Below are 23,426 nucleotides of genomic sequence, written 5' to 3'. Positions count from 1 at the left end.
AATATAAAATTACAAATACGATAACAGTCACAAAATGTTAGCACAAATAGTAGTAAAATGTGATTTTATATTCTCCTCTACCCTATAATAATTGTTACAAACTTTAATAAATGTACAAATTCTAATAAATTTATGTCAAGATTAATACAAAACTGTGCAACTGTAGTTACTATTTTACTCTGGCAATCAGCACTGGCAACATATTACTGTGATTAAACTGTGCGTTTAATGAAGCCGCGAGGGAACCGAAATTTGAAGGCGCGATTCTGAAATTAACCCTAGAAACTACAAAACACAGAAGAGTGTGCAATGTTAAACTTTCCAGTGGTAAAAAAGTGAAAAAACTATATTTGAGCGGGAAACTGCATTGTGTTCTTTTATATCTTACCCATCAAAATATAACTCTTTGTGTTTTAATTTTTCATCGTGCTTCAATCATTTGTTAGGTGGTTCTAATTGAGAGCGCAAAGTCACCGAGCAACCATGCAGGCCGCAGAAGAAGGTGGTGACAATAAGCCAATGGGTTTTGATGGAAGCGATTTGGACAAAGAAATTTTCAAGCTGCGCGGGAGATGGGAACTCGCTTCTATTCTCAATTTTTTGGAGGTAAGAGATCTGTAATTTATTTTCCTTATTAACGACATTTTGATAGAGGTTTGAAATTGTTTCAGTAGGTAGCAAATTGAATAAAAGATTGTATGCTATTGTTTATTTGTTCAGTAGAGTGACTAATGTTTATGGCTATTTCTTGTGTACGGTATTATCTATTTAGGTGTTTAATCCGATACTTGGAAATGATTTGAAGCTTTCTGCTGAGGATATTGAGATTGGGCTTGTTAAGCCTGATGCTTCGCTTGCTCGCCTTCATATTCAGCTTTTGAAGGTATTTTATTTACCATGGTTGCTGAAAGTTATATTTTTCTGCCAAAAAAAACATTTTTTTTTTCTGGAATGTTATTGATTGATGTGTGGGTGCATGAGATTGACGGTGTAGTAATGGAGAGGTGTTGTGCAAATGTAGAAATGTTGTAATTTTGGTAATTTTTTGTGATTATAGTTTGAGTCATGGCATGTAAAAAGACTGGAGAAATGCTTGTGTTTTTCTATGTCATTGTGTGTGGTTTCTGGAATGGATAAGAAGAGTTAGATGGTGATAATTACTTGGTTGGTGTGATTGTTTAGAGGCTATAATCTTAATTCAGCTTGATCAGGGTTCCAATTTATAACTTTTTACTTCAAATGAAGTGCTTCATTGGATTTTAATAATAATTTTGAAAGGAGAATTAGATTCACTGGTCAAATACTCCAAGTCCAATAGAGACACAGGGGAATGGGCATTTTTCTGTTGCCTGAAAATTGTAAAATAGCCCCAAGTATGCATTGGGGTGCATTTTGTCATGAAATTTAATATACTAATTCTGTAAATTGGTTGACTCCCTCAAATCAATCATACTATTATATTCTTCACATGGATTTTATTTTTCTGTCAATGTCTTCCTATCATATCATTATTTTTATTGTGGATTTAGCATCAATTGTGTTCCTGTCAGGGAATGCCACCTGTGAGTAAAACACTGGAGGATTCTGACAAATGGGTGACTGCACTCTGTAAGAAACTTACTATGTGGTGGCCATGGGTAAATCACTAACACTGTTTGACTTTGCTTTTTCCATTTTCTTAATTTCTGACTGAATTATTACTTGCATGTGTTACAGGTCGCTGAGGGGGAGATTCCACTTGTACCATCTAAAGGGTACTGAGATACACTGATCATGTTAGATTGTTACTGATTGCAATGTTTTTTTTTCTTTTTTTAATAAAACTATTGTCATCAATGCCTGTGCAGACAGGAGATATCCAAGTACAAGGAAATTGATCCATCAGATCGTTTACTACTGCTAAAAGCGCTTTGTGAAGTTAGAGCTGATGTATTATCATCTCCTTATTGGTTTCTTTATATTTTTGTTTATTTAATAAATGAACATATGAATACTTTTGCATTCTCATGACTTCATAATCCTCCTAGACTATTTTTTGATATCATCTTTGATTATTCCACCCACATTTTTATTTAATCCCTTTTTTCTGTTTTAATTGTCTGATCGTAAATTATTTTGTTTGGTTGTTTGTGTATATTCAGCAACATGATGCAGTGTCATACATAAATAATGCTTTAAAAGAAAGAACTCAAATCTCATCTTTTCGCAAAGATGCCTTAGGAAGAGATGGAACTGGCACATCTTACTGGTACTTTTTCCTTTTCAAGTATGATCCAATCTTCCCAAAACCCTAAAATTGTCATTGCTAATGTGTCTATTTTTGTCACAGGTACGATGCAACTTCAAAAGGTCAGAGTCACAGATTGTACAGGGAAGTTATTAAATCAGACTCAATTCCAAAAGATGAGGGTAATAGGCATTTATCACTCCCCAGCATTCAGTGGGAAACCCTTGCTTCCAATCTTGAAGAATTTGCAGAAGTAGCTGTGAGATGAATTTAACCACCTTTTGCCATGCTTTTCCCCATGGATTTGAAACCTTTTTAACTTAATCTTTAAATGTTAATTGCAGAAAAAATTCTCGTTCAGCAAGTCTTCTGTGAAAGTTTCTGTTAGTACAAAGCTTCAGAGCAATGTTATTCCTGCTCTTGAAAAGCTTCGTGAGGTATGGACATCCTTTTGTTTAGTGTTTGATAGGTGGACATTCACTCTGCAGAACATCACATCTTTGGTTGTGATATTGATGTATGAGAATATTTCCTTTAATTTGTGCAGAAGAAAGAAAAAACAATGAAGAAAAAGCAGAGACAGGATATGCTGTTAAAGGATATTCAAAACTCCTACTGTTCTGGAAATACACGTGCCTGTCGCACTCGAAGACCTATTTGTTATACATTTGGTAAGTATGTGTTATATGTTCATTTACTTATATGTTCCATTGCACTGCATTAGCATCTTACAATCTGACACCTACTAATTCTGATCCACAGGACAATTGTTGTACTGCATGTTAACGAATTTGCCTGTGTTGTGCATTGCTTTGTAGCTTGTTTATGTATTGTATGCTTTGTTAGTGAGGTGAGTCTTGTTCACTGAGCAGGAGAGGATGTTTGTACACTTGTGAATGTCCTAACATTTCATAATGTTATGCATAGAACTTGAATTCTTACTTTTCACTGTTTGGAATTGCTGTAAATTGTTTATCTAAACTTTCTCTGATAGAATGAACCAAATATTTCACCAGTTTTGTATAATTTGTTTTAGTTTCTCTTCTTCGTGAGTGATGATGGTGTTCACATGAAACAGTTAAGGCTAGTTCAGGTTAAACTCATTTGGCAAACATGGAGTTGTAATGGTTTTTAAATAATTCCAACACACTTATACGTTCATTCTCAGAACTGAAAAATATTTGAGATTTTGGTTCAGATTTTAAGATTCTCTTGCTACATTTGACAATTTTTTGTTGCTATTGGAGATTTCTCATTGATTTCACCACCACAACCATTACCACCTTTATTGTTATCATCATCATAAACCTTGTTGCTATCACTATTAATATATTCTTTCCTTTGCCAGTTTCTTTATGGTATCAATTTAAAGTTCAGATATTGATTAGTTCTGTTTGGGTTTACTGCAGAAGCTTATGATCGAACAATAACGGAGGCAATACAGCTAACAAAGTATGTTTTACATAATATTCTATACCATGACATCATATTCTGTTTGCTTTTTAGTGTAGGATTATCTTTGCTGAATAGGAATATTTTTTCAACTATTAAAGGAACGAAAAAGGGAGCAAAGTGAAACTTTTCAACTTTTACTGTACTGCATATACGACATTGTTTTGTCACACATGCTCACTGGATGAAGTGGAAGTGATTGAGAACAACTTGTCTTGACTTGCCAAAGTCTAACATACTAATATTTAATTGTTGTTTCAATTTTCTATGTGTTTGTCTCTGGTCTGACTCTTGCATAATTTTTAATATTCAGTAAAAGAAAAAGATCTCCTGTCGCTGACCAAGACAAAACCAGACAATCAGAAGATCAATCCAAGACAAAAGATGTTTCAACAGACAGTGATTCTGAGCGGGATATCATGCAAATATCTGATGATGTTGATGCTGGTTATGAAGTTGAGAATGATGGTATCAGCGAGGAGGAGAATTTTGTTGATGGAGAGTTAGTCAACTCAGAAGCTCTCTCAAGCCATGCAGTTTCTTATCCCAAGGGGGTTCGGTGCAGCAAGCGGCTAGCTGGAGTTCCTAGCCACGCCATTTTGGAAAGCAGAGGCTTAACTACAAAGCAAACATTAAGACAGAGACCCACTCGCAATTCTGCTTTAGAATCTATCATGATATTGGATTCAGAGGATGAAGAACATGATGGGAAGACAGATTTGTCCGATTCTATTTAGGACTGGTATGAACCTGCATTTTGACTAGAGCATGTCACCAAAATTTGGGGATTTGAAAAAGTCATAATTTTTTCAAGGATTATCATTATACGTAATTTTTTTCTTCTCGGATACTAGGCCTTCGAATCCACGAACCCATGTTTTGTCTCGGATAAGATCCTAGAAATTTCTGAGTATGAGTATATAATATGTAGGTATGGTTAAAGAACCTATATGCTGTTTAGTTTGATGCATGTGCACATCTAACAAAACAAGTGCAGCAACCTCTGCATGATTTACAAGAAACAAATGCCACACTATAAACATCTTTTTTTTATTGTGGAAAGAAATTTAAATAAAATAAAATTTGAGACACTTACTATGGTCCAGGACCATCATCTGTTAAAATGGTGAGCTAAGAGGGATTTTAGTTCTTGTACCCTTACAATTTCTTGGCCCACTCTCTCAGATTTTTAATGATCATTTTATCGTATAGAAAAGTGACCTTATAATTGTATATTCAGGAACTTTTTCAAAATGAACTTTCCAAAAGTTTTAAAATAATATTTTGGAATGAAATTTTTATAATAAAAATGCTAAAATAATTTTTTTGGAACATATAAAGGTCTTTCATAATAAACTTTTAGAATGAGATTTTTTGGAAAAATAACTTTTCTGAACTCAAAATACTTTCTCAAATATATTTTCAAGAATACTTGTATGTGAAATATGTTTTGGAAGAAGCTACATGAAATATGTTTGGGTGTTACTCCCTCCACCACCACATTTTCTCCCTCCATCTCCCTAATTTTATTACATATTTTTTGAATTACAAAACTAACCTTTTATAATTACAAAAATAACCTTTTTACTTTTTAATCCTAATTATTTATTTTAACCCTAAAATCTATTTTTCTATCCCTTCTCACCCACCTCCCAACCCTCTTAGATTTTCACCCAAACTCCATGACATCCGTTTCTCATCTTCCATCTTTCCTCCATATCCATTATTCAAAAATAATATATCAAAAAATATAAATTATATTATTTAAATATCTTCAAAATTAATATAAAAAAAACTGTAAAATATAAATCGTATAATCTTTAAACGGATGTTGACATCCGTCTTTAAAAGGATGTGAGCATCCGTCAACGGATGTCAACATCCGTTTAAGGGAGAACGGATGTCAACATCCGTTTAAAGATTATAGGGTTTATATTTTATGATTTTATTACGCACCTTCACACCTCTGAACCTCTCACGCCTCTGAACCAGCACCTTGAGGCACCACCACACTCACGACTGAAGATGAATTGCTTTTCCCACTTTCAATCTTACTAAACACAAAGTCCACCACACTCTCACGTCACAATTCTGTAAAAGAGAAGAAGTGGAACATGATAGACAACCCAAGGGTAGTGGAACCTAAGAGACAACCTGTGAAAAATAATAAAGAGAAAGAGGGAAGAATGATAAAGAGAATGAATGTCCATATGAGATTTTAAATAAGGGTAAAATAGGAATGAAAAAAAAAGAAAAGGGTAAAAGGGGAATGGGTGGTGAAGGAAGCAAGTTGTGGTGGTAAAGGAAGGAACACCCAGTATGTTTTCGAAAAAAAGTTATGAAATATGTTCTAAAAAAACTTTTTGGAACAAGTATTTTTTATTTTCTTTTCTCTGCCAGTGTGTTCTCTTTCTCTACTCCCCGCAACAATCGTGCAGTTAGTAGTAATTGTGGAGTTAGCTCATGAGGAGTGAGGGGATTGAGCTTTTAAATATGTTGAATAAATAGCTTGTCTAGCATAATTCGTAGTTGATGTGGATCAACCATAATTTACATAAATTTAAGTTATAAATAAGATTTATATTTTTAATATTGAATGAAAAATTAAAAACTCCATCATGAATGAATTATAATTTTTAGGTATGTAATAAAAAATTTAATAATCAACCAGAAAAACCAAAATTTCAAAAAACATAATTATTATTTTGTTTTAAACGAATATTTTATTAATAACATTTAAATTATAATTTTTCATTTTAGATTAAATATATTATATTTATTGATTCAAAATAACAAAAATAAAAAATAAATAATTTTTATATAATTGACCTACAAATCTGTTCATTAAATGTTACGCTGAATGAACCATAAAAATTAGTCCATAAAAATTAGACCATAAATATTTATAGTTTAATTTAATAAATTTATAAAGTAAGAAGATAAATAAATAAAAATAATTATATTTAATTAATAAATAAAAAGAAATCACTTACGTACTTGTTATTAATATAATTGTATTTTTAATTATTCTTTAATGTTTGTTTACATTATATATACAAATTATTGATTATGTCAATGTATTTTAGTAGTCATGAAGTCTTATTATTCATTCAATTATATGTCACAAAAATGTAGTTGAGCATATGATTTAAGGAAGTATTTATTAAATAGATAAATATTTAAATAGTTTGGAAACATATTCATTAGTCTAATTTGTGATTATTTATATTTTTTTGGTGAATATATATTTCTTTTATATGTTGAAAAAATATTAATATTCTAAACAAATTATTATGATTGTATCAATATTTTTATATTTTTTATACAAAATATTTAATCACCTAATAACTTTTTAAATAACTTGTAAAGGGAATCATTTGAAGTGAATATGAATTTATATGTTAGATACAGTGATATCATATTATTTCTTGTTACATGTTAAGTCTATTAAAATTGATATTTAATAGTTTCAAAAATTTATTTTTTTTCACGTTTTTTCTTTCATGTGTCTTTGTATACGGTAGAAGTAGAAAATGAACTTGTTCAATATAAATTATTTAAGAAAAGTATTTTCTTTAAGATGCTAATTGCTTTAATATCTTTGGAATGACATTATTAAATATATAGATAGCTGTTTGTTATGATGTAACACTCTTCCTATTAAGCAGGATTACATAATATACATATATAGAATAATAGTAAATGTTGATAAGCATATGAATTTATAATGTATAACCTTAAGTTGTACTTGATGCTCTCCATAAATAAATTGACACAACAAAATCTATTTCCATTTTTTTTAACTAATGTAGTTTAAAAATGCATTCTAGACCCGTAATCCGATTCTTTATTTAAAAAAAGTTAAAATTTGATAACACATTTTAAATTGTACAATTTAAAATATAATTTTAAATTATATAATAACAAATACACATTTTTGAAGTTGGAAGGGTTAAATATGTTTTTCATCCCTTAAGTATCACATGATTTTGGGTTTAGTCCTTACTCGAAACTTTTGTTCCTTTTAGTCCTCTTAGTTTTGAAACTATTACAATTAGTCTTTAAAATTGAACGTCGTTGGATTTTGGCTAACGACGAGCTACGTGTGATACCAGTTTTTCTCGTGACTGTGTTTCACGTTGCGCTTTTTTTTTCTAAAATGAGCAACTACAAACCGGTAATCATACTCACCGACCGGTCAGTTGCAAGCGGTCGAGGAAGAAGAAAAAGGTGGAACATAAATAATTTCAAAGTGCTCCGGAAGATAGCAAATACAATGGCAGTCTGAATGTAACTCCCAAATTTCAATTTTATTAGTTTCAGTGTTTTAGATAACACGCTTTCTATCCTTTGCTCATGCCTGAAAAATATGTAATGCAATAATGTTAATTGTCGTTGCCATTTTAACTCTAGAATCTCATTACAGATAGGATTTGATCTTCCATACAACTATACAGACTTTCAGCCAAAAAATTCACAATCCAAATATTAGCAAAGAATACAAAATTCAACTGAGTTTTCAACACATTATAGCAAGATAATGGATACCCCTCGAAAAGAAGAAGATGTACTGAACCGATTCCACCGCCTTCATTTCCACCGTCGGTGGAAGAAGTACATGAAGCGACAGAGCTTGAAATGCAGTGGAGTTGGCACGACTTTCGCGGGAGCAATCCGCTGAAGCAACAGAGCGAGGACGACAACGGTGCGGAAGTAAAAGAACATGTTCACCTACGTTTTGCTCTGACTCTTCAAAAGATCCTACCAAGAAACCTCCAATCTCACCTCCAATGGAAGTTTCGTTCACTGTCGAACAGGTTTCTTCCTTCTCCTCCCGTTTTTCCTTGCTTTATTCCCTCACCGTTTCTTTATTTGTTAATTGTGTCGGTTGATTGTGATTGCGAAGGCAACACTTCATTGATTACTGGCTCTAGGCGGATCTCATCGCAAGTACCCCAATCAAAGAGGCTCTTGAATAGTGTCATCAAAGTTCACCTATAGGAGGAGGCAATCACTTTTCCCCAATTAAGAAAAATAAGTTAAAAACCCTAATCTGATTTCAGAAACCAAAATGTCGAGGCACAGTAACTGACATTAGACGTGGCCTCGTTGTTTGCCACATCAAACAAAAGTTAACACCGTTCAATTTTAAGGATTAATTGTAATAGTTTCAAAACTAAGAGGACTAAAAAGAACAAAAGTTTCAAGTAGGGACTAAACCCAAAATCGTGTGATACTTAAGGGACGAAAAACATATTTACCCCAATTTATAATATATCTTTGTATTTCTAATTTCACAACCTAATAAATTTTCGAATCTGCCATAATTTGACCCATGAAGAGTTTGAACTTTTCTCTCGTAAAGATAGCAGAAGAAAGTAGGAAATGGTAAAAAAAAATAGTTGTTTAGGTCAAAAATCAGTTCCAAATGTGATTTTGACATCGTTAACGATCAAATTCGGTTGATGTATTCTCATGAAGTTATGGTTCCACATCTCATAGCTTTCATTTTATTTTTTCCCAACCTATTTGGATATCTTATCTTTCATCACATGTGTAGTTCATTTCTCACCATGTTAGAGGCCCAATTTGGTCTCAACATTTGCATAAAAAATTGTATATCTTTTCTTAACTTTCACCAAACTAAAAATTATAGAAACATGAATATAACACACAAAAATGAGAAATAACATGTTTTGCACCTTAATTTTCAGAATTTTATTTTCAATACGTATATATATTATACACCCAAAACCCCTCCACTCATTTATTTACCATCATGCCACTCGTCGTGGAAACTCAAACGCTCAACGTGGGCGTTCGTGTTCGTGTACTTCAGGAACGAGAGAGTGGCACTTTCTTTTTAGTGCTCCTTCAGGGTGTTGTTCACGTCGTATGAAGCACTCTCTTTTTAGTACTCCTTCAAGGTGTTGTTCACGTCGTATGAAGCAAAACCCATTGACTTCGTTGAAGAATTTTCCATTCTTGCTGAAATCGATATTGATTTGAAGGTGAAGTTGGAGAAGATGTTGGCGCATGATTTTGCCACTTCTCAGGAAATTCCTAGCTACCTTACCATTGGGTTGTTACATGTAAATTGGAAAAGGTCCATTTATGCTTCCTTCTGTCATGGTGTTTTTCAGGTTAAGAACAAATCCCAATGGCAATGAGTTGTTTTGCGGGCAATGGTGAGAGAGAAGTGCATCAATCTCTTAAAATAACGAATCTTAGAATTGTAACAATGGTCAAAGATGGCTAAAGTAATTTGTACGGACCATTAAACAACTTAACAGGTTATTACTGGGTTAGGCCAGACTTGTATGCTAGGCATACTAAGCTTGAAACAGGGCTTGCCATATACTACAAAACCACAAATTACTTCGATCCTGAGATGATAAAGCATGTTAACCTAGACTCACACAAAATCTAACATAACTTATTTCAATCCCATAGTCCCAACATACACAAAAGTTAAAATCGCTAGTAAAGAGTGTATAGTAGACCGTAAAATGTACTAATAATTGTAATCCCTTGTGCCACATGTGAATTAGATTGAGTGAATAATTAACTTCTGAAACATTTAATCTGATAAGTAATCACACATTGCTTAATATCTCTAACAAACTGAGTTGAGTATAAGTTATGTTGATTTTTTTTCTTTCCTCCTCATGATATCAATTGCAAATTTAGGCATAAAACAAATTTGTGCTAACAAAGTAAATGTTTCGTTTGCTTTTCTTTTCATCACCCTACAAAGGCTGGTGTTTGAATCCCCGCGGAAGGGGAAGGGGATCTCTCCGATTCTCCAAACAAAAAGGAGCCAATTTAAAAGAAAAAAAATCTGCAGGTTTTTTGTTGTGAGGATTATGCATCACAGCATTGTCAAAAATGCTCATCATGGAATGAAAGTGGTGTGAGTGACAATAACAATCCAGGTGGCAGTCTTAACAATGGACACAAACAAGGAAGCCAAGTAGCAGTGATATAAAATGTTCAGAATCAAATTGCAGAATCCATTAATCAAATTTTGTAATGCAAAAGTAAGGAAAAAGTAATTGTCCATAACACTATCCTTGCGCTCATACTAGCTCCCAAGTGTCTTGGAATTAATAACCCAACTTGTTTGCCTCATGGAAATGATCAAGAAATCTCTTTAGTATTTGACCATACAGAGATCGCTAATGACTCTGCATGCTATGATTGATCAACTACCTTATATTCAATTCAATTCTACGTTGTACGCACTTAAAAAATCAAGAATCTAACAAAACAAATGCTGCAATGCAACCTCAACTGAAGGTAGTACAAACGGGATTGAGAAAAAGAGAGCAACAAAATTAGGAAAAAAGGCATAAATAAAGTTAGCCAGTTATCATAGTTCCAGCACCTTCATCAGTTAAAATCTCGAGCAACAAAGAGTGAGGAACCCTACCATCAATAATACTCGCGGTAGTAACCCCTTGTGCCAGCGATCTCACGCAACAATTAACCTTAGGTATCATTCCACCTCCAACTTTTCCCTCCTCAACCATTTTCTTCACTCCTTTTATGTCAATCTTCTTCACCAAGCTGTTGGGATCGTTCCGATCCTCCAGGATCCCCGCCACGTCTGTCAGCAGAATCAGCTTCTCCGCGCCAAGCGCTGCAGCCAGTTCTCCAGCGACAGTGTCGGCGTTAATATTGTAGGGCTGTCCGGACTCGTCGGCGGCGACGGAGGTGACGACCGGGATGTGGTTGGTGTCGATGAGGGAGCGGAGGACTGCAGGGTCGACTCTGGCGACCTCGCCGACGAAGCCTAGATCGGCGGCCTTGGGGCTGGGACGGGCGGTGAGGAGGCGGCCATCGAGGCCGGAGAGACCTACGGCGGTGGCCCCGGCCTTGTTGATGAGGGAGACGAGGGTTTTGTTGACCTTGCCGACGAGAACCATGGAGACGATCTCCATGGTATCGGCGTCGGTAACGCGGAGGCCGTCGCGGAAGACAGCGGGGATGTTAAGGCGTCCAAGCCAGGTGTTGATCTCGGGACCGCCGCCGTGGACCATGACGGGGCGGAGGCCCACGCAAGATAGGAGGACCAGGTCGTTGATTACAGAAGCCTGAAGCTCCGGGGACTTCATGGCGGCGCCACCGTACTTGACGACTATGGTCTTGCCGCGGAATTTCTGGATGAAGGGGAGCGATTCAGAGAGCACGTCGACTCGGTACTGACCCGGAGTGGTTGAGTCGGTGGCTATTTGTGGAGGTTGAACCGGGTTGGCAACCGCGTAAATGGCACGGTGGCGGAGGCGAGAGGAAGGGAAAGAGGGGTTACTGGAGTATGTGGTCAATGGGTTTTGGGGTTTGGTTGTGAATGGGAAATGGAGGAAAGTATTTGTTAGGGTTTTGTATGTCCCTGCCATCGTCATTGTCTCACAAGCAGACTAGGAGTGAAGTGAGAGTTGCAGAGTGAAGGGTTTTGGTCTTCGACGGCTATTGTTGTTTCAGACACCGTGGATACACATGTGTGTTATTATATTAAAATACTATAACTTTATTATTTTTATCAGTAATTAATTAAAAATACGAAGATAGTACAATTTAAAAAAATGTATAATTTTGGTAAAATAGTATTAAAAATATGTGACAGTTATTTTGAAATAAAAAAATATTTAATTATTTTCAAATAAAATTTTTATTTAAATACTATTTTCTTAGGTAAAAGAAAATGTTTTTTATTTATTAAAAAAACATCAAATGAAGTTACAAATATATTTTATATCGCAGTGTAGATTATATTACCATATATCCGTTTGTCGTATATCACCATTTCGACTGTAACGGCTAGACGTACGCTTTCATAGAAATCAACTTTACATGTGTTCGTTAGAAATAAAATTAGAGTTAAAATTTGGATTAATTTGTTCACAGATATTATCAAGAGCTTAAATTTGTTAATAAACATACAAAAATCAAACTGTAAAGTGTGATGTCATGTTTAGAACCGCTTCAATTTGGAGATTTTTTTTAGTGTGTTGTGAAGATGACTGATAGATCACTTGCTGCAATGATGACGAGTTTTAACCAAAGATATGTGGTTTCTCCATGTTCGTGAATAGTGCGCAACAGCAACATCCTTTTTTCGCAAATAAAGCTAGATGGCAAAACAAGGGAAGTACATTTAGTGACAACTTTACCTATAATATATGCGATTATTTAGCAAAAAAGATATTAACACCACTTGGAATATATATTTTTGTTTTACATGTTTTACTTAACTTCATTTGTGGTAATATTTTAAGCACTATTTCACTTCATATACAACTAACCTCTGATTTTAGACTAGAAAATTGTAACTACAATAAAAATTAGTTAAACCACATCTTTTAATTTAAATATTTATATGTAAACAATAAAAATGGGAAAAAACTAGTCAGATTTCATTGCTGTTAAGTTCCAGATGTGATGTCAGCTCTCGTAGAGAAGTGTAGTTCTTTTTGGTGGCCTGAATATTATTATCCCCGTGATCCAGGGTAGAGGAAAAAAATAGAACACGATTGAGGATGGTTGATAAATACAGTTAAGGAGTAGACTCTTCCTTCTTCCTCTATTAGATCATAGCACGGAGGACCACAAAGTGGCTCTCGGTAGAACTGCGGTTTGTAACAATTATTATATACAACTGCATTTCTAAACCTTCCGGCGTAATAAATTCGCATGACATAAAGGTGAAAGATAACAGCAAAATTTTGAGCCAAAATAATTGACATTTCGCTCAAAAATGAATATAATGAAGAAAGAAAATAATTACAGCTTATCCTCGATTAAAAATTAATACCCAAAGCCATTACCCACAAAATCCTCATCATCACTACTTAAGGATTCAAGTACCTGACTATCATCATCATCTTCGTCACCTTCTGTCACGATCTCCAATATGCCAGGTCCACCATCAAAGTCTACATCATCCAAAATAAAATCTCCATCCTCATCTTCATCAAGATCACTCACACTATCATCCTCCTCGTCATCATTGCTCATATCATCAGCATCACTGCCACTATCCCCACCAAGACCAGGGCCTAAAAGAGGATCAACATCACCATCATCATCGTCGTCATCCTCATCCTCCTCCTCACTTTCAGCATCATCAGGATCGGAATCATCATCCGTTGGCCTCCGACGACCAATTTCATATATTCTGGCAGAAGCATACATCTCATCCTGATCATCCATGGTAATCAGCCCAACAAATGAGTCTGTAGGCTCAGTTGCAAAATCAAGAACACAGCGATCCACAGGGATAGTTGCAATGTCAGAATAATTAACTGCATCCACTGTGCGGAAAGCTGAAAAAAGAGGATGCTTGACGCGTCGAGTGTGGACTGCTGACATTACATCCTCAAGATTTCTCCTTAAGATAGCATACATTACATCACCACGCGCATTGAATGTTATTGATGTTTGATCCAATGAAGGCACACTGCGTAGCAATCTGAACTTGCGCAGATCCCAGACTTCAGAGTTTATAATAACCTGGTCCAACAACATTTATTTACAAACATAAAAAAATCACAACCTTTCTTCAGAATAAAGTTGAAAATATTCAAAGCTTTACACATCCCTTCATTCACTTCATACAGACTGATAAGAAAATAATATACACATATTTTGCATATGCCTATTTTTTTCACTTTTCACTAGTAGTCAATTTAAGATAATTTTATTTTAAAGTTACAATTCCCCATTACTTATAATAGAATAATATGGTGCTTTGTCTGATCCATGTTTCAAAATTCTATTGTTTAAACGGATGTAAGATTATGCATACCTCGTTGCCAGCAGGATGAAAGCCTCCACCACCATAATCTGTAAACTGATCAAAGCGATGAACAGGACCAGAGACACGTCGATCCCACAAGACACCATTCCAAAGAAGCATTGAGTCAGAAGGATTAAAATGGATTAAAGAATAAACGTGACCACGCCCTGTAGAAGTTGCAAATGTATCTGTCAACTTCGACTCTAAGTGACATGTTTGGATATCATACAAGAGGATCTCCCGTCGGGAAGATTCTGATGACAGGGCTGCAAAAACATTCCCAGAATTGCTAAACCTGGCTGCCCTGCACCCTTCAAATGAATGGCTAGGACCACCTAAAATTGAAGTTGCGTCCCACAATCTAACATCTTGGGAGCTTGAAGAAAGTAATAGCTGGGTCTCGCCTGAAACAAAAGACTGAACAAGAGTCAAAGGAGCCTGATGACCTGTGAAACTCTCTACTACATTGCTGTTGTTGGATTCAAAAAATTTGAGCTCCCCATTATGGCTTCCAACAGCAATATGAGAGGAGTCCCCAACAAATGTAATGCATGTTAACAAGGCACCAGCATCATCCCGACATGTTCGCCAAGGCCTAAACCGACTGTAAACAAATTGACGATCCCTGCGATTCCCATGTACTCCACCATACATATATTTAAACTCGCGTGTACCAAGCCTTGCGGTCACATTAGAAGGCGCATCAAGGCTTCGCTTTGGTTCAGGACAGACATGCGGGTGCAGAAGTGACAGTGGAGGAAGTGTTGTGATAGGAGCTGGACATTGGCGATGTTGATGCTTCAAATACTGAACCACTAGAGAATCTAATGTTACACGCTCAGGGTTGCTGGGCTGAAGGTCGTTTAAAACTTGGGAGGATGGTGTCATCTGACATAGATTTGACATACTGCACTGATTCTCGTCCACCAAGTCACCCGTACAACGGCTATGTTGATTTTTCACGTTACAAGTTGGGGTGAAAAGTCCAACTGCATCAGGTTGCAGGCTGCTTTTACGAATTGCACTTGAACAAATAGGAGAGCGGAGTCCTTGATCCCCAACATTTAATCGTTTTCCAGATGAAGAAAACATTGATATGTCCTTCAAATCAGATAACTTCCGTTTTGCTAGCACAGCTACTGGAGTCTTAAACTGAGATCCATTATCAATGTTATGTTTCACTGAAGATTCCGATCCAGTCTCTACTACACTAGTTTCTAAAGATTCTTTAACAGTATTTGACAATTTCCTCACAGATGATTGTTGAGAATCAAGAAGTTGGAGTCTTGAATGAAAAGATGATGAGAAAGTTAGTGATTTTTTCTTTGCAGAGACAGATTCACTTTTGAAGACGGGATCCTCATCCTTTGAGTTAAACTTTAATTTGTTAGAGAGAAATCCAGAAGGAGTACGACCAGAGGGCCACTGAATTTGTGTTGAAGAAGCTTCCTGTGTTGTGGGCTGTTGTGGAAGAGAAGAGGCAGGAACCAATGATGGCAAAGGAGTAAACTGTGCCTCTTTAAGCAACATAGAAGCAGTTTGTGCCAATCCAGATGCCTGTAGGTGTTCATGAATTAGAAGCAAAAGTTCCCTGAACAAGATAACATAACACAGAAGCCATTAGCAATAAGAGAAGGGTGCCCCCGAAAGGGAGGGGAGGAGGTAGCAGTGGAATAGGAAAAACCAGAATGATAAAATTTGAGAGAGGACAAAAACCTTGAATGGTAAGTAATAGGAGTAGCAGCAGCAATAGCTGCTCTTTCTATGCGCCTTAAAGTAGGAGTAGCTGCATCAGTAGCAGCTAATGTACTTGCACGGCCAGAATTAGTCACAATCTACAAAAACAATTTCAAAAGAAGTATCAAAAGCAGCCCTTCAAACAGCTCATCTTTATTTATTTAAAATCTAGTAAGATCTTTATCATGGCAAAAGGGGATATTGAACAGCAAAGTTGATCTAATTCACTTTATTTTCAGAAAGAAACTTTATTAGATAATTAACCATCATTTCAAATGGCGTGCAAGTGTGACAGTCAGCTAATAGTTAAAGTCCTAATGTAGATATGTTCAATACTTTTCACTACTTAGTGAGAAAATGACCTCCACAATCGTTATGAAGCATGAAATAGAATCAGCTCACATACCAAAGTCAGAAAATTACTAATGTCTAGTTGTAATTTCCTGCATTTTGCTTTCCTTAAGAAACTTATGAGCTCAATTGCTTTCAAGAGAAAATTTCAAAATTTAAGACAAGAAATAAAAATAATAAATTCACTAATTATTCTCACCCAACTTGGCATTGAACTGATGTTCATTATTCTTTGACTATCAATAAAGAAACATTAAAGTTGTCTTGAATCACAAGCAAATTACTAGAACAATATGTCCAACGTGACTAAAACATAAACTAACACGAATTTCATCTCTACCAAGCTTGTAGCTAAAAACATTTATAGTATGAATCAGAAAGTGGAAAAAAATTAATGATTTTATTTTTTTCTTCTAAATAGTATAAAACAATAGTTTAAATTGATACTTAATGGCAAACAAACATAAATCTTGTTTAAATCATCCAATGGGATTTATACACTAATATAGTAATTCTCCAGCAAATACCCAGAAGCCTTAATTTTATGACACTAAACATTTTAGTGTATATCAGATTTGTGGCTTATGTTTTAACTTTTCAAAACTGAAATCCCAATTGGTATCATGATTCAAATATTTTTTAGGACCATTACTAAGAAATAGATATTCACTTCCCAACACTTTCGTGGCCAACAATCAAAATCCAGAATTAAAAAACACAAACAATTCAGGTCCACTACTCTGAAACGATATTTGCTACTCCATGATTTCCTGACAAACAATCAACCAAATAAAGAAAACACCAGCACTCGTGCAACTCACACACTAACAAAATATTGATCGCAAACAAACAAGCAGATACAGAATTTTGTAACTAAATCCTATATAGATAGATCCCAAAGATTCTTTGAATTGATTCTAGTACACAAATACATGGATGAGTTTGATTGAATAAATTCAGATCTTAAACATGTCTGAAAATATCTCATGTCATGTTCTCCCCGGATGCACTTTTTGTGGACAATGTTAAAGCGGAAATTTCTTATTTAGATACACCGATAAAGAAATCAAGCAAATTAAAGAGATGCAGATGAAAAACAGTTAACAGACTTATGCATCCGCAAAGAGTGGAATTGCGTCTCACCCCAATAAGCTCAATGGCAGCCTGGGAAAGTTCAGCTTGCCACCTACCCTGCTCCGTTCCAGGAGTTTGGCTACCAGAATCCCGAATCAGTTCTGACAGCTTTTTCCCAACCTAGAACACCCAACAAATAAAACACGATATTTGATTAGAACATTTGACAATATGTAATGTTTTTCTGAAGTCATTAGGCATCGTCAGAAGATAATTTAAACTGCTACAAAAGGATAAAGTTGAAGCAGATTTATCTCAGCTTCAAACTTGATACTGACAAGTAGACTTTGTGATGCCTCAGTTTAATAAAAATCAGCTATAAGTGTTCACCTGGAGCTTTGTCAATATGTGTGCAATTGTATCATCTCTGGCTAATCCAAGCAAGACTCGACATGCTAGGGCCCGAAGACAGTCCAGTGCAGCAGGAGGTGAATATATTCGTGGTTGGAGGAGATGAAGAAGAACCTTTATACCATTATTGGATCGGACAGTCTCTCTTGCCTGACGATATCCTTGTTCCAGTTGTGCAGCAAGGCCTGCACAACCTGCTCCTGCACCCAAAGATATTCTTCGGTCGCCAACCAATCCAGAAGTTGCAGAAGCAACTGGAGTTTGTGGAGTACTACCAACAGCCTGTGTACTTAAGCTTGCAGCATTGCCTCGATCTATAGCATTGGACTCCCCATTCCTCTCCCTAGGATCAATCTGGCTAGTAGAGTGAACACCTCGATCTGAAACACTTCGTTCAGCATTTCTATCTCTAGTCTCTGAGGGAGGACCATTAGATGTCTGGGAGGATGGCAACTGCTGACCTTGTGCAACCATAGCCGGTTTATTGCTTATTGAAGGAGGAGGGCAAACAAGATTGACTAAAACATTTAGTGCTGGTTGAATTATCTGAAATGGAGAAGTGTTTGCAAACAAAAGTTAAGATACCATATATTGGGATACCCAGTATGTCAATCAAAATCCTAAAAGACTCTTTTACCACCTGCAGAAATTAGGGTAGTGAGCACTAGAATTGCAACCAGAAAAAACTTACCTCTGGGTCCACATGATTACTAGCTATATTTGCAGCATCCAAAATTACCGCAATACCAACACGATTGTTGCTTAAAGTTACATTTACGATCATCTTACGACTGCTAGGTACCAATGTAACAATGTGCAGAACACCCAAAGCATACTGAAGCAGATCATGCAGATATCGCTCCACTGGTGGGGCCTACAAACAATCAAGAAAATAGTAAATAAATTAATTGCAAGATACAGGACAAGTGTACAATAACTATATCATACCTGACATAACTCCAACATGGTAACATGTCCATTAGATGCCAAGAACTTCTCAACAGCTAGCCAACGTGTTCTAACAAATGCAGGACCTAGCTTCCGGTCCTTTTGTAATTGTAGGAATACTCCATCCATTGCCTCATTACTAATATCAAGGGGCTTGTACACAGCCCTTACACTTGGAATATTTCTAGCAGCACTACGATTGCTCTTGTTAGGACGAATGGAGTCCACTAACACAAGGAGATGGGCCCTGAAATATTGCCTCAAAGCAACACAAGTGTGATAGGCTATCTGCTTCTCAGATGATGTCAGCACTTCTGCAGATGATCGATCATTTCGAAGTGATCCTGAGTTAGATAAACTCAAGGCTCCAGAATTTATTCCTGATCTTACAGAAGCAGCATCATTTAGAAGGCCCAGTAATTTCTGTAATCCATCTAGGGAATCAAAGGCATCAAGAACAGCTCTGAAGACAAACGAAGCAGCAAAAAACAATGCTGCATTCTTACGGGCTTGATCTTGATTGCAGTCAAGAAGTTGTAGAGCTAACTCAACAACGTGATAAACAACTTGTGATGGAAGAGCACAAACCCTTTCCATTATACCCTGAAATAAACATCTAGGGTCAGAAAATGAAGCAGTGTTCTGGGTCTGTGTGTGAAAGAGAGGGAGGGAGGGAGGGAGGGAGGGAGGGAGGGAGGGAGGGAGGGAGGGAGGGAGGGAGGGAGGGAGGGAGGGAGAGAGAGAGAGAGAGAGAGAGAGAGAGAGAGAGAAAGACAAGAGAGAGAGAGAAAGAGACCATAAAAACATTACTGAGAGTCTCAATTCAAAACTATGACTACTAAAACAACAAGAATACCTGAAGAGAGCCAATAGTGAATAGACAAGAAGAAAGACCAAAGAAAGTCTGTGCCATTCTAGGGACAGCAAGAAGCTTTTGCATTCCCCCTCGGTCCACAAAAAGTGCAGCAAATTTCCTATGTGCAGCCAAAGCACATATTAGCTTCATGACATCGGGCAACAGCAAAGCAACCTTGGATGGCTCCCGATGTTTAGAATTCTGCTGCAGAAGTGCAAGACACACATCAACTCCCTTCTCGTGCAACACAGGGCCAAGTACTTCTACATATTCTCCAAGTAACTCAAGACACTGAATGCAATATTTTTCCCTCAACTGTGCAAGTGATTGAGTATCTGGGATGAAGTACTCTTCCACATCCTCATTAGTTTCTGTTTCTTTGCCACTCTCGTTCTCTGTTACAGTATTGTTGCCAATAGAACTCCTGCACCAAACAAAAAGATACTACTAAAAAAACTACTCTTGATATGCGTTCATGTATGTAATCATATCTTAAGGTACTGGTAAAATATATTTTGACATACCTTGAAACTTCAACTGCAGTTGCAGCATCAATAACAGTTGATGCAGCTTTAGAAGCAGCCAAAAAAGCTGCTTCTTCATTATCAGAGGATTTATATTCCTGAATATAAATGCAAAATAAACTATTTTAGCATTGAGATTAAACTATGATGTATTGATACACAAACATACAAAGTACAATTTTTGGTTTGGGGAGGAAAAAATTGATGACCCAGAGCATACCTCTGAAGCTGCAGTTTTAACCAGGTCAGCAGCAGCATCACCAGCTGCTTTGACAGCTTCTTCGGGTGCATTGGCTGATCTGGCTTCAGCTTCAGCAGCTTGAACTGCTTTCCGGACAAGATCAGTTATATCTTTATTTCCAATTCGGCATTCATGGAAACAATCATCGTGATCATCTCTTTCAAAACCAGAAGACTCCAAAGAGATCCTGCCAAGGGTCTTCTTAGACTCAGCCACCCTCCTAAAATCAGCATTCCTCATTACGCTTCTATCTCTCCGACCCTGTACTAATCTACTACCAGAACCAGGAGATGATAAAATGGAATCACTCTCTACAGTCCCTTCAGTGACCCTTCCTTTCCCTTTAGATCTTCCCCATCCACGGTTTGAACGCCGCCTTGAAGAGTCATCTCTAACATTGTCATCATGCTCACTGTATTTTATCCTTCCATCACGTATATCTCTGTAACGCCATCTATCTTCCCCATCAGAATCTACCTCCTGGACATCAACACCTTCACCAAGCCCATCAGGTGGTTCACCTTCTATCCAAGATCCTTCTTGATGTGTTTGTCCACTAATGCTTCTATCTGGAGCCCTTTCAAGACTTACATCATCTAAAGATCTCTCATCAATCATCCTAGTATCATCCAAATGATTTGGTTCAAGGAGCTGGCGAAATCTGCCACGACCGTCATCTCTAGCTCTCCCTGAAGTATTCGCAGATGCATGCCTACTCTCTGTCATATGAGTAACATCTTTCTGATTGCTACTTGTCTCTCCCAGAACACGTAAACGAAGATATCGCATAAGCTTAGCTGACAAGCCAGATGTCAATACATCTTCAACAATTTGACCTCCACTAAAATCAATCCAATGTCATTTACAAAATTAGAAAAATGAGTTAAAATAGAGACAAGCAAGATTGAACAGTTAAAGATCAACTGGGCAACAGTTAAAGACCAGAATTAAGCCAAACATCAAAGCTAGAAAACTTTAAAAGGCCTACAGAATGAGCAGAGCATAATAACAGCATACCCAACCAAACAAACAGCAAGGAGTCCAGTAGAGTAGGTTTTCAACATTTCAGAGTCTGATGCCTCCCTTCTCCCGGAACTATGCTTCAGATTCTGCTCTTCAGAAGACAGCCCAGTGTTATCATCCATCACCCAATTTTTTATGTTTTCCATGACCGGTTCTTCAAAAACATGAGGATACTGTTCATTTACAGTCCATCAGATCAATTCAATAACACATGGACATCGTTAAAAGAATTAACAATGACAAACATAAAAAAACGAAAAGACAATCTTACAATCCATGTTAGTGAACAGCATAGGAGAAGTCTTCCAGAAGCAGCTCGAACAGAAGTTGAGTATCTTGTCTCTGACAGAAACTTTGAAGATATCAACTCAAAAAACTCATCATTTTCCTGCAAAGGACAGAAAAGCAAATATACAATCACAATAGTTGATACAGTACATAATCTTAAGAAGCTACATGCCCAAATTAACATCAGCCACAACTGAATGAGAATTTACCCGAATTAAACCTCCAAGACGACCAATGACATGAGCGGCACGGGCAGTACTGGAGGAAGAATGGCCATTCTCATCCATGTATCTACATTGTAAAAATAAATAAATTACTCGTTAAAACTAGAAAGAAATGAAAAGATAAAAAACTAACCAAGAATAAGCTATAGTTAAATAATTCGGAATCCAAGCCAGTACTAAGCATGTAAATGATATAAACTTGGCAATCATACAAACATAAATCAACACCTAAGAAATCATTCCGAGAGCAATCAAATACTAGAGCGTTCGTGAGGCTTGAACATGTGAAGAAAATAAATTATTGAATAAAAAAATTAACAACAATAACAAATATACCTTGACTCTTGCGTTTCGAGAATGGAGGCAAGAGCGTGGAGAACGGTGGCGTTAGGGTTATCAGGCGTGGAAGTGATCTTCTCCATGAGTTTGTTAACCTTCGTTACCAATTCATCTTCTTCCTTCTTAGAATCCTCCTCTTCATCGTGCTGCGGTGGCGCTTGATTCGCTTGATCCTCCATCAGCGACACTGAGAGAGGATAATCTTATTATATATGATGATGATGGTATATGTGATTTGGTTCTTTTTTGTTTTGTATTATGTGCTTAATATGAATAGTGTGTATATTACAAAATAGGGTTATGAGTGTATGCTGATTGTTTCAGTTGCAGAGGTGAGAGCAGAGAGAAGAATAAATGTAGAAGAAAGAAAAAAAGAGAAAGAAAGAAAGACAGTGGGAAAGGGCACCGCACAAACCAACACCAACACCTACGCGATGATGGATCAGAAGCTTCGGGAAATATCCGACCCGCTACTTTAAACCTACCCTTACCCATGGTACTAAGCCCATTTCCTTCGAGGCCCGGATCCAACAAGAAAATCAGCCCAAATGATATGTATTTTTTTTTCTAAATTTAGATTTTAGACCAGTTTATTTTTTTATTTTTAACTTAAATACCTTCTAATTCTAAGTTAAAGTTAAAAATTAAAACTTAAAGATACAAGTATAAATTATTTATGAAATTTTAGTATTTTTGAACTAAATTCTTTTAAAGTCAAGAGGTTTTTGGTATATTTTTACACGAATTAAATTTAGTTTATTTATTTAAGATCAGTTTTTTCGTCTAAAAAAATATAAATAAAAATATATTACAAAGTTAATGTCTCACCGGAAACTGCATTTTTGTTCAAAAAAGAGAAACTAGAAAAAAAAAGTAGGCAAGATTCATGCAGAAATAATTGATAAATCTCACGAGAATAATTTTTTAGGAGAA

The 23,426-nt window shown here is 36.2% G+C and overlaps 3 protein-coding genes across 3 annotated transcripts; 1 reads left to right on the top strand and 2 right to left on the bottom strand.

Annotated features, from left to right (window-relative positions):
- Positions 1-226: 226 nt before the first annotated feature.
- Positions 227-4,639, top strand: LOC108331115 (DDT domain-containing protein DDR4). Its single transcript, XM_017565741.2, has 12 exons — positions 227-327; positions 447-606; positions 773-883; positions 1,551-1,637; positions 1,717-1,754; positions 1,848-1,929; positions 2,142-2,248; positions 2,330-2,486; positions 2,572-2,664; positions 2,775-2,898; positions 3,637-3,679; positions 3,993-4,639. The coding sequence occupies exons 2-12, from the start codon at positions 484-486 to the stop codon at positions 4,414-4,416; spliced, it is 1,389 nt and encodes a 462-aa protein (XP_017421230.1). The 5' UTR covers positions 227-327; positions 447-483; the 3' UTR covers positions 4,417-4,639.
- A 6,000-nt stretch (positions 4,640-10,639) lies between these two features.
- On the bottom strand, positions 10,640-12,177 carry LOC108330806 (acetylglutamate kinase, chloroplastic). Its single transcript, XM_017565365.2, has one exon. It carries the CDS (start codon positions 12,082-12,084, stop codon positions 11,041-11,043), a length of 1,044 nt encoding a protein of 347 aa, XP_017420854.1. The 5' UTR covers positions 12,085-12,177; the 3' UTR covers positions 10,640-11,040.
- Positions 12,178-13,219: 1,042 nt separating this feature from the next.
- LOC108331466 (DDB1- and CUL4-associated factor homolog 1) lies at positions 13,220-22,911 on the bottom strand. Its single transcript, XM_017566158.2, has 14 exons — positions 22,491-22,911; positions 22,140-22,221; positions 21,914-22,030; positions 21,637-21,815; positions 20,599-21,460; positions 20,379-20,476; positions 19,855-20,278; positions 18,999-19,601; positions 18,742-18,924; positions 18,030-18,596; positions 17,709-17,819; positions 16,194-16,312; positions 14,487-16,068; positions 13,220-14,191 (listed from the first exon to the last, which is right to left on the bottom strand). The coding sequence occupies exons 1-14, from the start codon at positions 22,670-22,672 to the stop codon at positions 13,487-13,489; spliced, it is 5,814 nt and encodes a 1,937-aa protein (XP_017421647.1). The 5' UTR covers positions 22,673-22,911; the 3' UTR covers positions 13,220-13,486.
- Between the last annotated feature and the right edge of the window lie 515 nt (positions 22,912-23,426).

This window comes from Vigna angularis, chromosome 4 (assembly GCF_016808095.1).
Source record: "Vigna angularis cultivar LongXiaoDou No.4 chromosome 4, ASM1680809v1, whole genome shotgun sequence".
NCBI lineage: Eukaryota > Viridiplantae > Streptophyta > Magnoliopsida > Fabales > Fabaceae > Vigna > Vigna angularis.
The sequence above is the reverse complement of the archived record's forward strand: the minus strand, read 5'-3'. Positions and strand labels throughout refer to the sequence as shown.

Excerpts from the sequence above, each read along its gene's own strand:
- LOC108331115 (XM_017565741.2), top strand. The coding sequence starts at position 484 with ATGCAGGCCGCAGAAGAAGGTGGTGACAATAAGCCAATGGGTTTTGAT. Across the intron at positions 1,638-1,716 it reads TTACTATGTGGTGGCCATGG|GTCGCTGAGGGGGAGATTCC; the intron begins GTAAATCACTAA and ends CATGTGTTACAG. Across the intron at positions 1,755-1,847 it reads CCACTTGTACCATCTAAAGG|ACAGGAGATATCCAAGTACA; the intron begins GTACTGAGATAC and ends ATGCCTGTGCAG.
- LOC108330806 (XM_017565365.2), bottom strand. The coding sequence starts at position 12,084 with ATGACGATGGCAGGGACATACAAAACCCTAACAAATACTTTCCTCCAT.
- LOC108331466 (XM_017566158.2), bottom strand. The coding sequence starts at position 22,672 with ATGGAGGATCAAGCGAATCAAGCGCCACCGCAGCACGATGAAGAGGAG. Across the intron at positions 17,820-18,029 it reads ACATATTGACAAAGCTCCAG|GTTGGGAAAAAGCTGTCAGA; the intron begins GTGAACACTTAT and ends TGGGTGTTCTAG. Across the intron at positions 16,313-17,708 it reads CTGCCATTGAGCTTATTGGG|ATTGTGACTAATTCTGGCCG; the intron begins GTGAGACGCAAT and ends TTGTTTTTGTAG.